At 44.0% G+C, this 23,072-nt stretch overlaps 1 protein-coding gene and 1 long non-coding RNA gene across 7 annotated transcripts in view; one reads left to right on the top strand and one right to left on the bottom strand.

Moving 5' to 3' along the window:
* ARMC9 (armadillo repeat containing 9) overlaps window positions 1–12,778 on the bottom strand; it is an 84,862-nt gene extending 72,084 nt beyond the window's left edge. The window contains exons 1-7 of one of the 6 annotated variants that reach the window (XM_082224070.1): window positions 12,663–12,778; window positions 10,473–10,557; window positions 9,009–9,134; window positions 8,086–8,253; window positions 5,786–5,941; window positions 3,917–4,009; window positions 423–447 (exon numbers count right to left, since the gene is read on the bottom strand). In XM_082224070.1, the coding sequence (XP_082080196.1) occupies window positions 423–447; window positions 3,917–4,009; window positions 5,786–5,941; window positions 8,086–8,253; window positions 9,009–9,134; window positions 10,473–10,526 (622 nt within the window). In that variant the 5' untranslated portion in view covers window positions 10,527–10,557; window positions 12,663–12,778. Of the gene's footprint in view, window positions 1–422; window positions 448–3,916; window positions 4,010–5,785; window positions 5,942–8,085; window positions 8,254–9,008; window positions 9,135–10,472; window positions 10,558–12,409; window positions 12,492–12,553; window positions 12,637–12,662 lie in introns of those variants that run through there. The other 5 variants (XM_082224067.1, XM_082224068.1, XM_082224066.1 and 2 more) reach the window with 5 other exon arrangements.
* A 118-nt stretch (window positions 12,779–12,896) lies between these two features.
* On the top strand, window positions 12,897–21,136 carry LOC309533429. The gene is made up of 2 exons (XR_014220242.1): window positions 12,897–12,981; window positions 20,848–21,136. It is a non-coding gene; the product is annotated as an uncharacterized lncRNA (long non-coding RNA).
* The last annotated feature ends 1,936 nt before the right edge of the window (window positions 21,137–23,072 follow it).

The raw sequence follows: 23,072 nt of genomic DNA, 5'->3' as shown, positions 1-23,072 counted from the left end.
TGCAACACAAAAGAAAAATGGATTGGGAGGGAGGAGGAAAAAGCAAACTCACCCAGCAATTCCCAGTTGCAATGTTTTTGTAGGTGCTCTTTTTGGAAGCTCAAAAGGAGGGAATGCATTATTTGCTGGGCGGTGGGGTCCTGCAGGCAGGCAGGCAGGCAGGCAGGCAGGCAGGCAGGGTTTTGCCGTCTGGAGCAGATCTGGGCAAGGTACAGGGTGTGCAAATGGGGGAAGGGGTCCATTGCCCAAGTGTACATTCTTGTGCTGATGGAACACTTTAACTGGATACCGCCCAAACATTTTAGCCTCATGTGTAAAAATGCTCAGAGCCTAAATATAATCACCATTTTAATGCCATATGACAGGCATTCTGATTCCAAAAGAGAATATACATGTCATCTCCAGAAAGCCTGCTTATTTACCTTGGCTGCACTGTGCGTTCTCCTTCTGCCGTGGGAGAGAATGAGAGCTAAGGAAAAGAAGCGCTCAGTGAACAGTGAGAGAAAATGGACTGGTGCCTCGTTGATCTCGTAGCACTTTTTAAGGACAAAAAATCCCGTAAATCCTACAGATGGAGAACCAAGACTCAGCAAGACTATGGTTAGTTCAAAGCCCTGCGAGAACGCTGGTCCACGCTAGCTCCTTCACACATTTTCTGCACCTGGTGTTAAGTGAAAGGTGTTGCACTATAGTTCAACTCAGTTTCAAATGATCTGTCTCCCCAGACTCTCTGTCACAAGAGACTAGGGCCCTGCAGGACCTGACATCCTTCCGCAGGGCCTGCAAGACAGAGCTGTTCCACCAGGCCTTTGGTCAGGGCGCAGCCTGACCCCCTCCTCTGGCAATCTGCACAAAATTTTGCTTGATGGTTGCCATTAATTTGATTTTAATTTGATTTAATTAATTTTATAATGAATGTTTTAGAATGTTGGACTGTTTTGATTGTTGTTAGCCGCCCTGAGCCCGGCTTCGGCTGGGGAGGGCGGGATATAAATAAAATTTATTATTATTATTCTTATTCTTTTGTAAGCGTCTGGTGTCTGTTTCTGGAAAAACTTGCAGGGAATAAGAGGTGGATGTTGTCGACCCAAGCAAGTTTGACGGACCTTTGCATGAAGTCAGCCTCTGCCAAGCTGCTGCTCTCCAGATGTTTTGTCTGGTCAGCAATGGTCAGAGTTCCAGGAAGAGGAAGGCCTTCCCACCACCTGACCCTGTGTCCTTGTAACGACAGATGCCAGGGACTGAAAGTGGAATCCACTACTGCATGCAAAGCGTAAGATGCGATATCTCCACCTGACAGTACTGTCCCCCATGCATGAAGTGATAATTAAGACAAATCAGAGAATAAATCATGAAGCTCTTGCAACCGAGGTACGACACAGCTGGAAGACATGCTAGAAATTTGCTTTTAAGTGTGAGAAATAACAACTCAGACAAATGCAAGGAGCCTTACACTGTGCCAGGCCACTGGCTGGTTCACCTAGCTTGGCAGACTCTGCTCTGACTGGCAGCTGTTCTCCCTGCTCTCAGTCAGCCCTGCCACTAGAGACCTTCTTCCGATGGGGATCCAAATTGGGACCTTCCGGGTTCAGCTATACAAGATCTAGGTTTCAAAAAGAAGTGATCGAAGGGAAAGTGAAACTAATGAAGGCCGCATACAGGATACTGCTAGAATGGGAGACGAAAGATGAAGAGGTAAAATCAGTCATGATCAAATGGGCACAAGATATAGGTCATAACATTATGATGGAAGATTGGGAAAGGTTAGGGAAAATTGATTTAAAATTTACAGATTGTTCTTTGTTGAAAGAAAATTATATGAAAATGATGTATAGATGGTATATGACACCAGTGCAATTAGGAAAAATGTACAAAACCAGTTCAAGTTTATGTTGGAAGTGTAAGAAAAAGGAGGGGACATTTTACCATATGTGGTGGGATTGTAATGAAATTAAGAAATGTTGGGAAATGATATACAATGAATTGAAGAAAATGTTCCATCTAACATTTGTTTAAAAACCTGAAGCATTTTTGTTAGGAATTGTAGGGAAAGACCTGCCAAAGAAGCTGAAAAACATCTTCATGTATGCGACAATAGCGGCGAGAGTCTTAATAGCACAAGGATGGAAGACTGAGAAAATCCCGACTAAAGAATTATGGCAAGAGAAACTGATGGACTATGCAGAACTGGCAAAATTGACACATAAATTACGGGACAAGGATAACTGTGACTTTAAAGAGGAATGGGAACCTTTTACAAAGTACCTAAAGACGCAACAAAGTGAACTGGACTCCTTGGCAGGCTTTGAATAAACACTCACAAATTTTTTTATTGATAATAATTAGTTAGATAAATTAAGGACTTATACAATTCTGTAACGTGCAGAGAATAGTATTTATAGAGAAACCAGAGATTGGAACTGAGGGAAGCCGGGGGGGGGGGCGGGTTGTTTATGGGAGGGAGGGGGAGGGGGAAATGAGGGGGGAAATTAAGGATGATATGTTTTAATATGTTTTGTTGAAGTACCTAATAAAAAAATTAAAACAAAAAACAAATTGGGACCTTCCATACGGTTCATTGCTGAGTGACAACCTCTCCCTAAGGATGCAGCAAACTTTGCATAATAAAATGAGGAATGCATTGGGATCCTTGGTTCTTCCTAGGTATGTAAACAAGCCTGAAGGGTTGGGAACTGTCTCATAAAATTCCACCAGACAATGGCTGGGATCTGAGCAGCCAACAGAAGGTTCATGCAGGGACACTTGTCTCAGGCAAAAGCCACTTGATTCTAAATCATGGCAACCCACTATAAACAAACATATAAGTACGTGCCAAACATTTAGAAGTATATACCTTAACTGCATGTTTCTCTTTGGAGGGTGAAAGAGAGGGAAGACATACACCAGTGCAGTCCTAGAGGCTTTTAATTCAGCTCTGCCAGTTTAAGCAGTCGTTGAGGTTGGAACTAAGTAAGCCACCTCAGCATCGTATCTTTAAAAGGCCACCTGCCAGTTCTCTTGTGCAGATCAGGGATAAGTAGGCATGATTTACAGCAGAGAGGTTTTTGGTGGGCAGAGAATGGTCAACTTTTTCTTTACAAAAAGGAGGCCTTCTCAGTGGTGGCCCCATGGTTATGGAATCCCTTCCAAACGAACTATGCTTGACTCTAAACCAGGGATAGAGAACCTCCAGTCTGTGAGCCAGATTTGGACTGCGTGGCCATTTCAGTCAAGCCACGCTCACCTGCCCTACACCAGACATCATATTTCAGCTTGGCCAAAAGGGGTTTTGCAGGCACTGCTGACTGCAAGTACCTGCAAAGCACCTTGCACAATGCCTCCCAAGCACTTGGCAGCCAGCTGATTGTCAGGTATGTCAGGTGCTATGTGCAGGGCGCTTTGCAAATGCTGTGCTCAGTGCTTCCCAAGAGCCTGACAACCAGCTGGTGCTTAGGTGTTTGGGAAGCACTGTGCAAAGCTTTTACAAATCTCAGCTGTCTTACATCATTATGGCATCAGATGATTGACCAGTAAGTGGTCCTGCACACCTGCCAACACTGGTCCACAGGAGGAGATAAAATATCTGACCCACTGGGCCAAAAAGTTTCCCCACCCCTGGTGTAAGTTGCCCTCAGGTGTTTCATAAAGCATTCAAGCTATGGATGAGGCCCAGATTCTGAAAAGCTTATGCAATGATTAATCAATACAAATATATCTAATTAATCATCTAAAAATACACCAGATTGCAGCCTACTTGAAAGTAGTATAATGCTGATCCCAGCAGAACTTTCCCCCAAATAAATATACACAGGCTGCAGAGTATCATTAACTGGCTGACAGTTCCACTAATTTCACTGCTCCCCTGAAAGGGATTAAATTGCAGTGAATTATCTTTAGAGCATTTTGCAAAGGATACATAGAGAGTCAGAAGTCTTGGGGTATTGCTGGCTTTTAGAGATGCAGACAGGAATTCTTCCAACCTCATTTTTAGATCAGACTCCCAAGAATCCTAGAAAAGCAACACACAAATCAGAACTGTTTATCAAATATGTACAGCAATTTTCTACAACACATACCAGCATTTTGCAAGCCAAAAAGCGAGGAATATGTCACTTAAAACATGGCTCCTGGTGAAATGCAAAGAATAGCAGACAATTTGGGGTAGTTTTATGTAGAAGAGGCCATGGTAGTTTTATTAAGAGGATTGCAAACGTGGATGGGCCACTTAAGCTACAGTAGGGCAATTTTGTAGGAGCAGAAACCACCATGAAGTTCTCTTTTGCAAACTTTGTTGAAATGATAAGAGCTGCACAGAAGCCCTTGCACAGGAAAACCTTGTTGACATTTGTGTATACCGAAATCTAAATGGATTGTGTCCTAATGAGTCACAGTCTTTAAAGGTCTTAGTAACAGCTAACTTGGACAGGGTACTGTGGTCTCTGTGAGGCTGCCCTTCAAAACAGATCCATCAGTTTGAATTGGGAAAAAGCATATTGAACATATTCCTCCAATATTAAAAAATCTTATCTGGTTACCAATTTGTTTGCAAGTCCAAAAAGTGCTAATTTTAACCTGTCAGACCCTAAACAGTCTGGAATCAGGAGATGGACTCCTATGTACCTAGCCAGCTATTCAGATCAGTAATTTTAAGTTCTTGTCCATGTTCCCAAGCCTAGAAAACACGAGACAGAGAAGTTTCCCCCTTGCCCCGCTCCTTTCCCAGGGAAAACCCACTCTTTAGTGCTAAACTGGAGCAAACGTCCATCTGAAGAAAACCCAAATTGCTGTTTGCTCCGACTGAGCGCTGAAGAGCTGTTTTCCCTGGGGGAAAGCAGCGGGGCAAAAGGAAGTGTGAGTCCTGAGACGCAACAGTAGAGCATGTGGGGAAAGGCCTTTCTGGCCGCAACGCCAGATGCTGAATGCATTCCAGATAGAGGTCCTTCACATCCAGTCACAGCTGGCCTTCTGACAAGAAGAGGTGGCCATTTTTGCAGCAGACTCAGCAAGCGGCTTTTAAAGGCAATGGAAAGCTTGCACCCTGGCTGTTTTTCTCTCCTGTTTGGCAACTATTTAAACATATTTTGATCCGTCAGGCACCTGGGGTTCTTCAACAATTTTGGGGATTCCACAATTTTTAAGCATTGCTGAGCTAAAAATTAATAATGTATCCCTCACTCCTGACAGAGAAGCCATCATTCCTTGTGATTTGGAATGTAAGTTTAGACCAAAGGCCTCCCTAGTCCAGCATAATGTTTCTTACAGCTTCCTCGCAGGGACTGGTTGGCAGCTTCTACACTGTGGAACTCCCTGTCTGCTTACATTTGGTAGACATCTTTACTGGAATCTTTTCGTTGCCTGCTAAACACCTTTCTATTTAGGCAAGCATACCCAACATGTAAAGGTGACATGTATTTTAATCTATAATGTTCACTTAGAATATATATATATATTTGAATATTGGTTTTACTAATTTTGCTTTTTTATAATCTCATTTTTAAGAACGTGAAAGATTTGTCCTGACCATTTTTTAAACATTTATTTTTCACCTATCTATACTGAAGTGCAGCAACCAACCTTCAACAGTCCCATCCACCCTTAGCAGCATATTTTATTGATAATTTGTATATTTTGTATTCTTTGAAAACCCTTAAAGCATTTTGGGCTTTTCTGCAGTTAAGCAGTATAGAATTTCTGTTAAATGAGATAAACAAATATCCACATCCTATTGCTGCTGATCCTGAGGGTAGGATTCAGCCACCATGACTAGCAGCCACTCAGTACATACCTGGAAAAGTTCTTTGAAAGATGGGTGGATCATAGGGTTGGGAACAAAAGGCAGGGCATAGAATGGAAGGAATTCTGTAGTTTGGCTCAGTGCTGCCCCTTTGGTCTCCAAATAGGTTTTAAAACGTGCAACCCTTTCATCCAAAGCTGATTTGTTCTAAAAACAACAACGAAGAAACACAAGTCAGCAACTTGGAAAGCAGCATGATGGAACTCGCGGTGGGAATCTTGGTTTTATATATCAATTGGTGCAGAGGCCTCCAAACTTATTTTATCCTCAAACACAACACCAGATGCTTGGGTTCTACATGAGTCACCCTTTCCTATAAGCAACAAATTGAGGAGGGTGCATGGAACCAGGATGGCAGAAATGGAGGAAGCAGATTGCACTACTAAAGCACAGTGGCTGCACAGCCACCAATCAGGAAGTCCCCCATTCCAATCTCTCTCATCTACCACAAATTCACTAAATGGACTTAAGTAAGCCTCCCGCTTAGCCACAGTCCCATCAACTACAAATGCAGTGTTAATCAAAAATTCTGGGTTGTTGGAAGCATTACTAAGATAATATACGTGAAGTACTTTTCAACAAACCTAAAAGACTATGTAAATCCTAAGCATTATTAAACACAACTACTGTGTTTTCTTCTGCAACTTGCATCTCGCCTATTATCAAGTTTCTACTCTCTGACGTTTTTCTGGTTTCAGAAACGGCACAGCAGTCTTCCGGCGAAACCAACAATGGGATTTTTTTTAGTATTATTTCAGATCTACTGGGAGCAGTAGAGATGCAGTGAGTATTTTATTCCCCAGCTTTTTTGACAAAGTATCTTTAAATACCTGCAATTTTGAGTAGCCAGAAACACAGTAACACCTGTCCAGCAGTTTAAATTGAGCAGGGACCCAAACAAAGAGAAAGCAAAGGATCACACAGCAAGACTCTCTATTTCTAGAAGCCATCAATTCTCACCTATTAAATACTGCAGGCAGCCTGCAGGTGATCTTATTGAGCCATCCAAAATGACTCTTCAAAACCACTGGGATATTTTGGTGCTTTATTGCCAAAACAGACTGCCCTAATTTTTTTACCTGTGTGCTACACAAGTACTATTAAGCTTATATAGCTTCCTTTCAAACTAATCCTAAACAGTAGGTAAAAACTTTATCTGTCCATTGGTCACTGCTGAGCAAACAGTGACTCCTGTGGAGACACAGTTACCTAACCATCTTGCCATGCGGGAGGGCATGAAGGAGCAAGAATTTGGGAATGCAACTCACCCAAAAGTACTTTACACTTGCATAACGGGCGACAGAACTCGGTGAAATCCTTTGCATGCTAACTGTGTTCATTGCGGCTTATTCCCTAGTGTGTTTAATAGTGCATCGTAAGGTTTGTTAGGTAAACGTAAAGGGACCCCTGGGGACCATTAGGTCCAGTCGTGACCGACTCTGGGGTTGCGGCGCTCATCTCGCTTTATTGGCCGAGGGAGCTGGCGTACAGCTTCCAGGTCATGTGGCCAGCATGAATAAGCTGCTTCTGGCGAGCCAGAGCAGCGCACGGAAATGCCATTTACTTTCCCACCAGAGAAGTACCTATTTATCTACTTGCACTTTGACGTGCTTTCAAACTGCTAGGTTGGCAGAATTTGTTTGTTACTCACATGGTAAACCCATGGTTTCAAGGATCAGAAATGGGCGCCATGGAGATTAAGGTCTATGCACTCGCTTCTCTCCTTATCCACAAACCACGATGCCCCACCAGGATCAAACCATAGTCTGGGAAATCTGTTGGCTAACTATGATTTGTTGGTAGACAGAAGCAGAAGCTTCTAATCTCCTCCTCTCCTACAAGCAAGAAGGGGAGGAGTAAGCCCATCAGCCTGTGGCTAGCAGCCATTCATCCCTGAATGAAGTCTAGATCTGGACTGAACCATTATGAACTGCAGGTGAGAGCTCCCAACTGAATGATCCTAAAAATAAAAAAAAATCCCTCTACAAAGAAAGCCAAGCTGTCAGGGTTAGCTAGAACCCTTCTCCTTGACATCTAATTTTCTCTACAGAGGGTTTTTTAATTTTATTGTTTGTATAGAGGAGCACATAGTCAGAAGAACTAGCTTGGACACTCTAACCATCTTAGTGAGAACTGGGCGAAAGCCACAAGCCTAACTGAAACTGGAAAAGGGGTGAAAGCAATGGGTTATTTATCTCAGCTGTTGACTGAATCACCGCCTTCTCCACTCACTTAAGAAAAGATAGGAGTAAAAATCTACAAGGACAAATTTATTAAAAAAAGAAACATACAGGTTTTCCTACACTGTGCTTTAACACATAGATGGCAAAATGGATGTGAAGATAGAACTCTAGCTTCTGAGCGACAGCTTCATTGTCTCGGATTGAGGAGGGAATATTTTCTTCCCACAGTTCAAAGAAAACATCCTGGTCTCCATCAGTGAAGGACGTTAGTAGATCCTTCCAAAGAGAAGAAGAAAAGAGAGAAGTTACATATTTAATATCTCACTTCCTGTGTGATGTTAAAAATGAAATCACTTCTACTGAAACTGTTCAGATCCAGAAAATCCCCTTCTGAGATTCTTCATGGACCAATCTGCTCAACAGCGTAAATAAAGGCTGATCCAGAGCACCTAAGTCAGGGCACCATTTCTGTGCCAAATCCAAATAGTACAGGTAGCACAATGTGGTACAGGCACTTAAGAAACCCCTGGGCAAAGCAGAGCTGACCTCACTGCTCTCCACCTGATGGGCACAGAGTTCAATTCTGCTTGGTTCAGGTGTGCCAACCCCTTCCCTGAGCTCATCTTGCTGGGTATCTCCCCCACCCAACCCAGAAAGGCCAACCTTGACAGGTGGGCGGGATCCTCCCACCTGTCAACCACCTAAGAAAAATGTTCCTCACCCTTACAGTACATGCTCACGATTACGATTACTACTATTATTTATTAATTAATTAAATCTGTAAACCACCTGAAGGGCAGTTCACTACTTGGCAGAACTAAGGAGTGGGCTTTAAGTGATGAGCGAGGACATCCCAAATGGGAATCCCTTCCAGCATGGACAGGGGAAAGCAATTTTGAACCAAGGGATCACCAATGTGGCGAGGTGTGGACTACCACAGAAAACCTGAGCAGAAAAAAACTTGGATTTCAACTGCAATAGGGCTCCCATATAGATGAAGCACTAATTTCACAAAAAAAGAGAAATGTTACCTGAATGATCAGAGCCTTGGAGTCCTTCACTGAACTACCCCCAGTTTTAGGTAATGGTTTCCCTTTTATTTTGCATTCCTTTGTAAATGTTTTCACTGTATCTTCAAATTCTGCAAACTCCAAATACTGCAAACAAGGAGTTAGAAGAAAATCTGCAATAATTCTCATTAAAAGACAAGCAACAATGGATTAAGGCAACAGAAGAGAAACCTGTTTGGATGCCTGACCTTTGATAGCTAGAAAACTGGAGAAAGCCGTAGGAATACACATGACTGGGCACTAGAAAAACATGACCTCCATATCAACCTATACATTTTCAGACTTCTGTATGTGCACAAAAATTATATGGATAAGTCAAGTTCTGAGCATGATGTCTATACAAACCAGTCTAAGGATTCACTACCAGTGACTGCATTGAGGTTTGTATACTGACCACTGAGGAAGACCCCTAGCGGGTTGAAATGCGTCTGGTTCTCAGTATTATTGCTGGTCATAAGAGCTTTGGTTTTCAGGATTACTGTGGTTCTTTGAATTTGATGACTGCATTTCAGACTTCATTTATATGTTATAGGCCTCATATATGTCCCTATTTTGGGAATGATTAAAACTCCATATTTATATATATTGCAGTAGCGGTCTGCATCCCCCCCCCCCACATACCCAATTTTCTGCCTTAAATCTACTTTTTGAGGTTCAGTTCTGTATTTTCTGTTATTTGTATCTTGATTATCTTTTCAAGAGACGTTGGACGATTTCACATCAACAAAAATTGTGCTTATTTAATGTGAATTTTACTATCTAATGAGACCATTGATTCATAAAATGAAAGCAATAACCAATGTACTGTACTACAAAATAAATAAGACAATATTGTAGATGATTTAAATTAAAATCACTTTTTTTCTTTAAAAAAACCAAACAAAAATTGTGCTGTTTACTTTTTAAGGTTTGATGTTTTAATATGCTTTTGACTGGCAACCCAGCCAGGTGAGCAGGGTACAAATGATAAAATTATCATCATCATCATCATCATCATCTCAGCAATTCTGGACCACCATGCCATAGACGCCGACTCCATGGGGCTTGAGGGGGCCCGAGCCCCCTCAAAAATTCGTTGGGGGGGCTCTGCCCCCCCAATAATCTCAGGCGCCCCTCCAGCAGAGCGCCACCGCCGTCCCTCCCCCAGCCCAAAATGCACAAGGTCGGGCTGCATGCCTCCTGCCCTCCCTCCTGAGCAAAAGCTCCACCCAATTTCCTTCAGAGCTGATTAATAGGCGCAGCACGCTCTCCCCTATTCGCTCACGAGGAGGAGGCGCCACTTTATTTGCATATTCATGAGCTTATTTATTATTCATGAGCTTTCCCGGGGGCCCCCCCCAATATTTTTTGTAAGTCCGCGTCCCTGCACCCTGCACAAGTTCAGCAAATGTTAAACAAGCAGTCCCTTCAAAGATAAAAACACACCTCCTTCACCATTCCAAGTAGCTCCGCTTCATAAGCAAGGACGTCTCCCATCATAAATGTCGGATGACTCTTGTAGTAGCACAACCTGCAATTACAATGTGAAGGGCTATACGAAACACTGCATAAGAAATAAAGTGTTGCTTTCAATCAAAATTAGTTTTTCCAAATCATAAAAAATGATCTTGCTTAGGAATCCAGCATCCTGCTGGCTCCTCCTGACAATTCTTTATTTTTATAAATCTATTTATTTGGGTTTTTCAAATTAAAATTTTACAATAACGTATCGACATACAATATAGAAACAAGATTCCACAGAATCTTCTGGACTTCCCTCCTCCCCTTTGTGGCTCCTATTGTTAGTCCTTTCCTCCTGCATCTTTTATAACAATCCAGACCTTTTGCATCTCCATTATGTCCATAATTCACCATTAAACTGCCAGTGTTATTCCAATCCCACTAACGATTTTAGCTTTTTACAATGGCTTTTAAGATAGATTATGAATTTTCAGGAGGATTTTCATAAAGAATGGGGGAATTTATAATGTCAGGCTGACCCTCCTCTAGTAGGAAGAACCATGCATGCCAATGGGTGAGCATGTTCTCCCATAAGTCTAGTCCAGGGGTCAGCAACCCGCGGCTCCGGAGCCGCATGTGGCTCTTTTACACCTTTGCCGTGGCTCTGGGGCAGATACTAGCGAGGGGAGGAGGCGCATTGTGCGCCCCGACACTCCCCACTGTGGTGGGCGCTGTACTGGCTGTGACGTCGCATGGGGGCGGTGCGTGCGTTAGTCATGCACCGTCCCAACGTCACCGTCCTTCCCGCCCGCCCGCTACATTGTAAGGGGCATGTACGCTGGTCACTACATTGAAAGGGGGCATGTACGCTGGTCACTGTTTTGAAGGGGAGTGAAGAACTCACACACAAAAGAAGGTAACTTGTTAATGTAATGTTTATTTCTATGAGGAGGAGTAATTCTAAGGGGTCAAACAAAGAAATAATTAAAAAGTGACAAAAAAGTTATTTTTATAATGACGAGTTTTGTGGCTCCCAGGTTTTTTTTTCTTCGGAAACGGGTCCAAGTGGCTCTTTTTGTCTTAAAGGTTGCAGACCCCAGGTCTAGTCCCATAACCACAGCCAGGGGATTGATTGCGGCTTGAGCTGGGCATTACATTCTGACCCTCCCAGCTACTGTTTGCAGTATCAGAATGTGCTTCGGGGTCACGAGCTCTTCCCTCCACCTGTCAACACGCTGCTCCGTGGCCGGGTTTCCTAGAGCCAGCTGCAGAGTTGGAAGGGACCCGAGGGTCATCTAGTCCAACCCCCTCAATGCAGGGATCTTCAGCCCAAGGGTGGAGCTCGAAAACCCACCCCCCTTGCCTGTTGCAGGGGGTGCCAGCTGCTCCCAGGCTGCAGCTTCCCGAGGAGGTTCTCTGCGGCTTTCCAAGCTTGGCTGCAGCACCATTTCTGTTGTTTTTTATTAAAAAATTTTCATTTCAAAAAAAAACACCAAAAAGGAAAATCAAAAAAATAGAAAACATATACAGTTTAAGACCCTTCTTTTCTATAACATATTTCTCTGATTTCCCCACATCTCCCCTTCTTATATTCCAATTTAAATTGTTAGTTCAACAAGTTCTTATCCCCAACTTTTAACCTTTTTATATTTAGTTGAATTTAAAAGACCATTTTTACAACATCAAAATTTATGCATCCATGTTCATTCTTAAATCTTAAATCCTTTTTCTAAAGTCGACCCAAATTCCCTTCCACGAATTCCCCACTTTTCATATTAGTAACAAAACAGAATAAAAAGAAAAAAGATGAATTCTAATTAGGCACCCTTTGGATCCCCAAACCCCACCCTGCAGCACCATTTCTGCACAGGCAGAAACCCAACAGGTGAGGCTCCGCTCCGCAGAGAGAGGCTATACCTCACCTGTTGAACTTCTTGCCCGTCGCGGAGCAGTCTTGAGGCGAGAGGAAGGGGGCGGGAAAGGTGCCTGGAGGAAAACCAACGCCCCTCTGAGCATGTGCAGAGTGCCTTTCCCTTCTCCCCCCCCCACCACCACGTCACAGCCACCGGGGTCTGCAGCCCGCAAGGCGCAGCTTTCTTTCGGGAAACCCTCTCCTGCTCCTGCTCCCCATTCCCTCGGGCCTCCGGGTAAGGGAAACCCACCGACCCGGCTTACCTGCCCCGCTTCCCGAGGCTTCGGAGAGGAGTAGGCCGCGCTCCCTCTCCCCGTCGCCTAGCAACGGCAGTCCCGCTCCGGCCCCTCCCTTCGTGTTGAAAGCCACGCGGCTCCTCGGAACCAATGGCAAGGGAGCGCTGCGTCACGTGGGCCTGTCAGCCAAGCAGAGGCCGGGAAGAAGGTGGGGGGAAGAAGCGTCCTAGCAACGGGCTGGCTGAGGGGGGAGGAGGGGAGAGAAGGCCCAGAGGGATGCTGGGAAATTGCCTCTTCCCAAGGATGCTGGGGAAGAAGGGCATGATGGGAAATTCCCTCCCAAAAGGTTATGGGAAAGATGATGCAGTGAAGGGCTGGCCATTTTCTCACTTGGGCACAGATACTTTTAACTTTAGAGTGTTTTAAAAGAGTGGCTGTTGGCTTTCCTTGATTTTCATGTTTTATCTTTTTGTAAACCGCTATATAAATATTATTATATTATTATTATTATTTTATTTGCGTTTCTAATACAATTCTATATCTGGGAAACGAACGAAAAAATACAAAGACCAGAAAGAAGAAAACTCTGAAATAGAAAAAAAATAACAATTTTAAGATATTGTTTTCCTCCTCCGATTTCCCATCCTCTCCTTCCATGGTTCCTTTTGCCTCCTCTTTTTCTCACGTTTCTTGGTTCACGCCATCTATTGCAACTGCTTATATACACATTAGTTTTTTCTTACCCTGCTGAAAATCTTACCATCCTGCTAGGTTAATTGTTTGTTTAGAACTCCTTTTCATACATTCATTAAAAAATATCCAGTCTTCTTTATATTTTCCATCATTTTGATTTCTTCTTCTAGTGGTCATCCCTGCTAACTCTGTGTATTCTAACAGTTTAAAAAAATTGTGTACATTTAAAAAAATGTATACATTTTATGAAATAATAAAATGAGTAAATACTTGAGAGCAAATACCTTGCTGAACTCAGTGGCGCTTGCTTGTCAATGGGCACTCACAGGGCACCCCCAGAATCAGTGTGTGCAAAGCCCTGAACTAGAACTGGGATTTCCTCCCCACACCATTGGAAAAGCACATAGCCAGCCACTGACTCTCAACCCAGTGCCTACCTCACAGCGTTCTCATGGGGATTAAATGAGGCGAGCAGAAGGATGTACGTTACCTTGAGCTCCTTGGAGGAAAAGGTGGGATATAAATGCAGTTATTAAAACAGTAATAAATAATAATAATAATAATAATAATAATAATAATAATATATAAACGGTTGCACTAGATGGAGTGCAAACAGTTGCACCAGGTTTCACTAACATACAGTGGTGCCCCGCAAGACGAATGCCTCGCAAGACGGAAAACTTGCTAGACGAAAGAGTTTTCTGTTTTGGAGGTGCTTCGCAAAACGAATTTCCTATGGGCTTGCTTCGCAAGACGACAATGTCTTGCGAGTTCCTGCTGGTTTTTCCCCCTTTCCCCCCCTTTTTCTAAGCCGCTAAGCCGCTTATCAGCTGATCCGATCAGCAGAAAAGCCGCTAAAAGCCGCTAATAGCGCTAATCCGCTAATCCGTCAATGGGCTTGCTTCGCAAGACGAAAAAACCGCTAGACGAAGAGAATCACAGAACGGATTCTTTTCGTCTTGCGAGGCACCACTGTAATGGGGATTTCCTGCTCTCCTCCCCCATGTGTCATAATGTTCCTCCCCACCAAGAAACCCTGAGGGGTGTCAATAAAAACCCCAGAACAGCATGCAAGAAATGCTTGCTCTGATGGAACTATCATAGTGTGACATTGTTGGGAGCTGGACTAGGGATCCTTTCTGATATAAGTATAAAAACTCCTTTTCCCATAAAGAGTCCTTTGTAGGTTCCCTATCAGTAGGAGAAAATAACAGAGACCAATCAGAGAATATTGAGAAGCAAAGCAGCTAGTAAGCCTGATCTTTATTAACTGTTGCAACAGGATGTTCCCCCCACACGCAGGAGAGAAGGACCCAGAGCCATGCGTGCAAGCCCTTATACAGTGATACCTCTGGTTGCAAACGACATTCATTCTGGAGGCCCGTTCGCAACCTGAAAAGAACACAACCCACATCTGCGCACGCGCGGGTCACGATTCGCCACTTCTGCGCATGCACGTGACGTCATTTTGCACATCTGCGCATGCACGAGTGGCGAAACCCGGAAGTAACCCTTTACGGTACTTCCTGGTCGCCGCGGGACGCAACCTGAAAACGCACAACCTGAAGCAAACATAACATGAGGTATGCCTGTATAGACATTTTAAATTGCTCACCCTGGAGTCCAAGACCACCCCCCAGAAACATCATACATACATCACAGAAAAGGGGGTCTACAGCAGAAATCTGAGTGCTTTGTTTATCTCCTGTCTGGCAAGTTACCTGATTGCATTATCTGGGTTTTGGCCGCTCTTTTGTTATTATAACTACTTAATTCCTGAATCTGGGTCACAGGCTCACACCCTGTTCATATCTTGAATGTGCCCTTAAGGCAGGATATGTGAGGAAAGAGACAACGGGGAGGTTTCCCACTTTGACCTTGCAGAGAAATATTTGAGGTCAATTTGTTCAGGACCTAATCTGTGGTGTTTCAGACATGTGGTTTATATATACAGTTATGAACATTTAATTTATATATATATCTATATATGACCTTAAAATTCTTATAACAATTTCCAACCCGACAATTCCATGATTCTATGATTCCTCCCTTTGTTCCATTATTTTAATGGTTTTAGTTAGTTGCATCTTTTCTTTGTAATAAACTTGATTGTTATGCAGTATTGTTAGGTGTGATGCCATTGTTAATTCATGCCCATTGTGAACTGCGTTTGAATGCAGTATCTGCAGGAAAAGAGCATTTCAACAAAACTGGCTTGACAGCCTTGAAATATGAGTATCTCACCAGTTCCAATGATTAAGCTGTTTAAAGCCGTGCTTGGCTGGGACCAATTTAAACTATTTTATTGGGTGATTAAAAGAAAGCAGTGAAATAAAAAATATATTAAATGTTCATAAATGTACCAACCAAGCTCATACATAGATGTGTGGACCACATGTCTGGAGCAGCACAGGAGGACTGCCCTGAAACCATTTTCATTCCCAAACTGACCAAATGTTTTCTCTGCAAGGAGGGAAAGGTGGGGCAGCCTCCCCATTGTCTTTTTGTTCACAAATCCTGTCTTAAGTGCATATCTGTGTATGAATAGGGTGAGCCTGTGACCTGGCTCAGGAACTAAGTATTTATCATTACAAAAGACTGGCCAGGCTCCCCAGGGTATCCAATCAAGTAAGCATTAATAGGTAACCTGCCAGACAGGAGGTAAATAACCCACTCAGATTTCTGTTGTAGACCGCCCTTTCTGTGATGTAGGTATGATGTATCTGGGGGGTGGTCTTGAGCTACACCCCTTCTGTGATGTATGTATGATGTATGGAGGGGTAGTCTGGAGCTCCAGGTCAGGGAATTAAAAATGTCTATATAAGGGCGGGCACACCTTTGTTCGGGGTCCTCCTCCTTTCCTGCGTGTGAGGGGAGCACCCTATTGCAACAGATCAATAAAGATCAGGCTTTCGAGCTGCTTTGCTTCTCAATATTCTCTGGTTGGCCTCTGTTATTTTCTCTGACCGATGGAGAACCTGCAAAGGACTCTATAAGGGCTCTTGTGTCCCCCATAAGGGAATAAGGGCAGATTTACGTTTACTACAGTAGCCAGGGAGATCTCTGGGCCCCCAGTTCCTGGGAATCACAAGAGGGGAGAGTGTTTTGGGGATTTCCACAGGTGTTTGGCCACTGTGAAAACAGGATGCTGGACTAGATCATCATTGCACTCTGCTCTCTTCTCATATGTCCCCATTTTAGGGGAATCAGCAACATCCTGCGTACGTATATACAGTGGTGCCTCGCAAGACGAAATTAATTTGTTCTGCGAGTTTTTTCGTCTTGCGAATTTTTCGTCTTGCGAAGCACGGTTTCCCACAGGAATTCGGTTTTAAGAAAAAGGAAACAAACTTGCAAGACGTTTTCGTCTTGTGAAGCAAGCCCATTGGGAAATTCGTCTTGTGAAGCAACTCAAAAAACCAAAAACTCTTTCGTCTTGCGAGTTTTTCGTCTTGCAAGGCATTCGTCTTGCGAGGTACCACTGAACAGGATTTTTTAAAATACTGATTTCACATAGCGCCATGGCTCCCCTTGGCTATGCCACAAAAGACCGAATGTTGCTTTGGGGCTTTGTGACCTCTGCCACAGCGTGACTGTTCAAACAGGGCGTTAGCCTTTGTCCTCTTCTGTTTATTCAAAAACAGGGTTGTTTTTTCTTGAAGACACAGAAATCTGCCTAACCTTTTGGTTTCTTGGAGAGTCACAAAGCCAAAGGCTTTGTTTTATGTAGCCGACATTGGCAGAGACTTTAAAGAGAAGCAGTGGTACGAAGACGTTTTCTCACAGAAGCGTGTGATAAATTGTAAAGACTTCTGGGAAAATTATTTTTAGAAAAAGAAGCCGCTGCCCTGGATGGCAGTGATCCATTTGTGTCCTCAAGCTGCGGCACAGAGGAGAATTACAGCAAAAGGTTATCTTTAAAGTAAGATGAAGAAGCAGGCTTGGACAAAGTTTCGCATCTGGTACAGCTTTTCTTTCATACAGCAGCCAAATGACTTAAAAGCAGGAAAATGAAGGGGAAATTATCTTCCCCACTGTTTGTCCCCAACAATTAACATTCTGGTGGTAGGATTACCAGCCTCATACAACCAAAATGCTTAAGTCCAACTAATGCATGTAGGGGTTAATGCTGTCCTGCCAGGCTGGGCTAGGTCATTCTTCCTCACCTTGGGAGGGAGGAAAGAAAGTCTATTGTTTCCCTCTGTCTATCCATGTGCAAAGAGGTCTGATCTGGTTGCTCCAAGCTTAAACCACATGGCTTTTCTACAAAGCCATTCTTGTGTTCCTATACCAAATAATTTAGGACCTTTCACCAGGTTGGAACTAACCTAAATTTTGCTGCCTGTGTTTTCTGAATGCTGTATGGTAAAGCACATGAACCTGACCTTCGAAGAGTTTATAAGTAAACCATTTTTAACTTTCATAAATTTAGCGTCATTTCTATGCTAGCGCAAGTGGGAAACTTTCGAATGAACTTAGAAGATTATATTTTAAAGGTCTAATAGCCTATACAGTCATACCTCGGGTTACAGACGCTTCAGGTTGCATTTTTTCGGGTTGCAGACCGCCGAAACCCAGAAGTACGGGAATGGGTTACTTCCGGGTTTCGGCAGCCGTGCATGTACAGAAGTGCTAAATCGCATTTTGCGTATGCGCAGAAGCGCCGAATCACAACCCACGTTCGCAACCTGAGCATCCACTGTATTTCCATGCTTTACTTTGCTGCATATTTTCCCAAAATTTTCAGTCTGCTGGGGTTTCATCACCACAGAGTACTTATCCCAAACCTCCTTAGGAAACATGGGTTGGGCCCACAAATTAAAGTCCACAAACACAGCTGCATGAAATTGGTGGCACATGGCAGCAATGGCAGTGGTGCGCTCCTCTGCTACTTCTTTGGCAACCTCCCCCCACCCCAGGGCTGCTGGTCTTCTCCCACGCTTGTGGATCTTTATTTCCCCCCTTGTTCCTGATGGAGATCTTCACTCCTCCCTTCTTCCCGAGCAGGGAGGGGCAGCTCCATTTTGTGGTTTGACTCAGGTGTCAAAATGTCTTGGGCCGGCCTTGCCTAGAGACTTTGCACTACATTGGAAAAGTGGCCCAGTCAGCAAGCATAGCTGTCAACTTACAGATTTGAAAATAAGGGACCAGCAGCCTCAAAAATAAGGGATCAGCAGCCAAAATAAGGGATTTTCTGGGCACTGGTATGTTCAGCTTCTGAGCCCCTCCGAGCCAAAGGCAGAAAGCCCAGCCAGCAGCCAAACGAAGCCTCAAGCGGTGGTTCCCACAGCACAGCAACCCAGCAAAGGGGATGCAGCAAGGGAAACCACCGTCACCTCTCCGCTGGGAAGCGCTGAGCAAAGGCGAGTCCCCAGGCAACACGGCCGATTTGATCGGCACAAGGCATGCAAGCTCCACCCCCCAGTCATTCTTAGACTCATTGGGTGAGCAATGCAGCCAAGCAACACAGTTGGAGCCTCCCTCCTCCCTGGCCGGCAGGGAGGGAGGGAGGGAGAGGAGCTGCTTCCTTTGAAACCCAGGAAATTTAAGGGACATCATCAATAAGGGACAGCAGCAGGACACAGCGCTGGGATAAGGGACTTTCCCGCCAAATAAGGGACGGTTGACAGCTATGCCTTGGGGATGAATTGGAAAATGCATATATCCTAGAAGGGAAAGTGAAGCTGCTGAAAGGTGCATACAGTATTTTACTGGAATGGGAAACAAAAGACGAGGTGGTGAAATCGGTCCTGATCAAATGAGCGCAAGATATAGGGCATAATAATACATTTTGAAGATAGGGATAAACTGTGGAGAACAGATTTAAAATTTACAGACGGTTCCTTTTTTGTTAGGGATTGTAGGAAAAGACCTGCCAAGGAAAAGAAAGAATTTATTTATGTATGCGACAACGGCAGCAGGAGTCTTAATAGCACAAGGATGGAAGAATGAGGAAACCCCGACAAAAGAACAATGGCAAGAGAAATTGATGGATTATGCGGAACTGGCGGAATTGACGTACAAACTGCGAGACAAGGACAACTGTGACTTTAAAGAAGAATGGGAACTTTTTACCAACTACTTAAAAAAACGACAAATTGAACTGGACTCCTTGGCAGGTTTTGAATAAACATACACAAGTTTATTGACTGTTAATATAATAGACAATTTAAGGATCTTTACAATTTTACAATATGCAGAGAACAACATGTGCTGAAAAATCAGAGAGAGGAACTGAGGGGGGAAATTGGGGAGGGGGGAATGATGAAGATGATATGATAATCTGTTATATTGAAATTATTAATAAAAATATTATCATTTTTAAAAAAAGGAAAATGCATATATCCATACAGGTTCCTTATTCCAGGAGGCTCCCAAAACGGAAAGCAGAGGGCCCGACATTAAGCTGGAAACGGCTTTGGAGTTGTGATATAAATTATTAGCAGCGTTTTGCAGCCCGGCCCAAGGGCAGGCACACGCCAGAGAAACCGCAGCCAACTGTGAAGCAAATTGTCAAGCTGTGAAATGCAAAGCTAGTTGAAGAGAGGAGGCCGAGGGAGATGTTTTTAGAATCGACCACATGAGGGAAAGATGTTTGCATGGCGGGTATCCTGTCCAATTCCACCACCACCCCAGACTCTGTGCTTTGTCTCTCTCAGGAAACGGATTCAGCTCAGTGGTGGAGCATCTGTTTTACACAAGAAGGTCTCGGGTTCAAGTCCCGGTGGCATCCCCAGTTAGGGCTGGGAGAGAGCTCCCGATAAAGACCTCCCTGCGTTCCTAGGACCTGTCGTCTTGTCTAGGAAGTGTAATAAATGAAAATCTGCCCTTGTCCCCTTATGGGGGACACAAGAGCCCTTATAGAGTCCTTACGAAGGTTCCCTATTGGTAGGAGAAAATAACAGAGGCCAACCAGAGAATATTGAGAAGCAAAGCAGCTTGTAAGCCTGATCTTCATTGATCTGTTGCAACAGGGTGCTCCCCTCACACGCAGGAAAGGAGGAGGACCCAGAACCAAGGTGTGCCTGTCCTTATATAGGCATTTTAAATTGCCTGCCTTGGAGCTCAAGACCACCCCCAGAAACATCATACATATATCACAGAAGGGGTGTACTTACATCACAGAAAAGGCGGTCTACAGCAGAAATCTGAGTGCATTGTTTACCTCCTGTCTGGCAGGTTACCTGTTAATGCTTACTTGATTGGATACCCTGGGGAGCCTGGCCAGTCTTTTGTAATGACGAATACTTAGTTCCTGAGCCAGGTCACAGCCTCACCCTGTTCATACACAGACATACCATTAAGACAGGATTTGTGAACAAAAAGACAATGGGGAGGCTCCTCCATTTTCCTTTGACTTTGCAGAGAAAACATTTGGTCAGTTTCGGAGCCAAAATGGCTTCGTGGCTGTTTTCCTGTGCTGCTTCAGACATGCGGTTTATATATTTATGTACGTGTTTGCTTGGTACATTTATGAACATTTCTTATATATATAAGGCCTTAATTTTTTTTATTTCAGAAGTGTAGCATGAGGAGAAGAATGAAGTGCCCCTGAACATGAACAGAGTGCCATTCCTTCACCACACCACAACTATGGTCGGACTAGGAACTGGGAGACCACGGTTCGAATCCACAATTGGACAAGAAGCTCAAGGGGTGATTTTGAGTCCCGGTGCCTGTCTTTCAGTCTAAATTACCTCAGAGGGCTGTTTTGAGGATTTAATAAGGAGACCGAGAGCCACGTCCAGCGCTTTGAGCTCCTTAGAGGAAATGTTGGGATATAAATTTCAATAAAACGAGTAAATAGATCAGCTCCCAAACTTCTAGAATGAGGAAGAAGGGGTTCCAAAAAGCATGACTTTTTCCGTGCCAGTTTAGGATCAGCCCAGGAACTATTAATACCAGAGTTTAAGCTTCCACAAAAAAAAGAAACTAGGCTAAGGCAAAGGTGAACCTCAGATGGGCACCCCAATTTGCGGGCTGTGAGACCAAAGATGGTTTTCTGTGTCTCAGGCCACAGGTTCCAGCTGTCCTGCCAGCGAGGAGAATAAAAAAAGCATTTAACTCGGGCCCTGCCATCTCATAAACATCTCAGCACTGCAGTTTTTAATAATCCCAGTGGCTCCACCAGACTCTTGTGGGACAAGAAGTAGCCCTATATGTCAAACGACTGGTTTTGGGTACCTTTTTTAAAAGAAAAACAAAAAACTACAAATCTACAAGCTCTCTATTTGTATTTATCTTTCCTCCCCAATTTATTACAGCTCAAAAAATAAAAACCGCTCTGAAAGCCAGTACTAAACAAATGCCTCTTTTTAGCTAGAGACTCAAAGGTTTTTAGACACGATGAGCCGCACGGCTGCTGGTATCGCCACGAGATTTTGCCATAACGACCTGCGTTTTCTCTTTGTGGAGTTTATTTAACTTGCAGGATGATGAGGAGCTGCCCATAGACAGGGTGGGGTCTGTCTACTCATTTTTGCTGCTGGCAAAGCTTATCTCTGGCTTTGTGGTTCTAGGAGGTCGGTGCAAACTCATCCAAAGAGGCAGCAGTCAGGAAAAGATAGACAAGGGTTAGTCAGCGGTAGGAGTTGCTATTATCTGTGTTCAATTCAAAAAACGCCAGGATTAAATCAATGTCGAGTAAGAGACAGACTTCAGGCGATTGCCATGTTGAGAGTCTTGGGATGCCGCTCGGCTTGTATTGGAGGCTGGCGGGTCTATAAAGGAAAGAGAAGACCCTCCACGCTCACTAGAGTCCCAGGTGTAATAAACAAAAATCTGCCCTTATGGGGAGACGCAAGAGCCCTTATATAGTCCTTTGTAGGTTCTCCATCGGTCGGAGAAAATAACAGAGGCCAACCAGAGAATATTGAGAAGCAAAGCAGCTCGTAAGCCTGATCTTTATTGATTCTGTTGCAACAGGGTGCTCCTCTCACACGCAGGAAAGGAGGAGGACCCAGAACCAAGGTGTGTCCGCCCTTATATATACAGTGGTGCCCCGCAAGACGAATGCCTCGCAAGACGGAAAACCCGCTAGACGAAAGGGTTTTCCATTTTTGAGCTGCTTCGCAAGACGATTTTCCCTATGGGCTTGCTTTGCAAGACGAAAACGTCTTGCGAGTGTTCCGATTTTTTTTTGCTCCCCCCCTTTTTCTAAGCCGCTAAGCCGCTAATAGCCTTGTAGCCGCTAATCCACTAAGCCTTTAATAGCCGCTAAGCCTTTAATAGCCGCTAAACCGCTAATAGCGCTAAGCCACTAATAGGGTTGCTTCGCAAGACGAAAAAACCGCTAGACGAAGAGACTCGCGGAACGGATTAATTTCGTCTTGCGAGGCACCACTGTATATTTTAAATTGCCCGCCTTGGAGTCCAAGACCAAGCCCAGAAACATCATACATACATCACAGAAGGGGTGTAGCTCAAGACCACCACCCCAGATACATCATACCTACATCACAGAAAGGGCGGTCTACAACAGAAATCTGAGTGTGTTGGTTATCTCCTGTCTGGCAGACCTGTTAATGCTTACTTGATTGGATACCCTGGGGAGCCTGGCCAGCCTTTTGTAATAACAAATAGCTCCTGAGCCAGGTCACAGGCTCACCCTATTCATACACAGACATACCCTTAAGACAGGATTTCTGAAGGAGGAGAAAATGGGGAGGCTTTTCCATTTTCCTTTGACCTTGCAGAGAAATATTTGAGATCAATTTGGGAGGGACAAAATGGTTTCAGGACTTT

Source organism: Podarcis vaucheri (genome assembly GCF_965113315.1).
Source record: "Podarcis vaucheri genome assembly, chromosome: 5".
In the NCBI taxonomy this organism is placed as follows: Eukaryota; Metazoa; Chordata; class Lepidosauria; order Squamata; family Lacertidae; genus Podarcis; species Podarcis vaucheri.
This window is presented reverse-complemented; position numbering and strand designations above follow the sequence as displayed.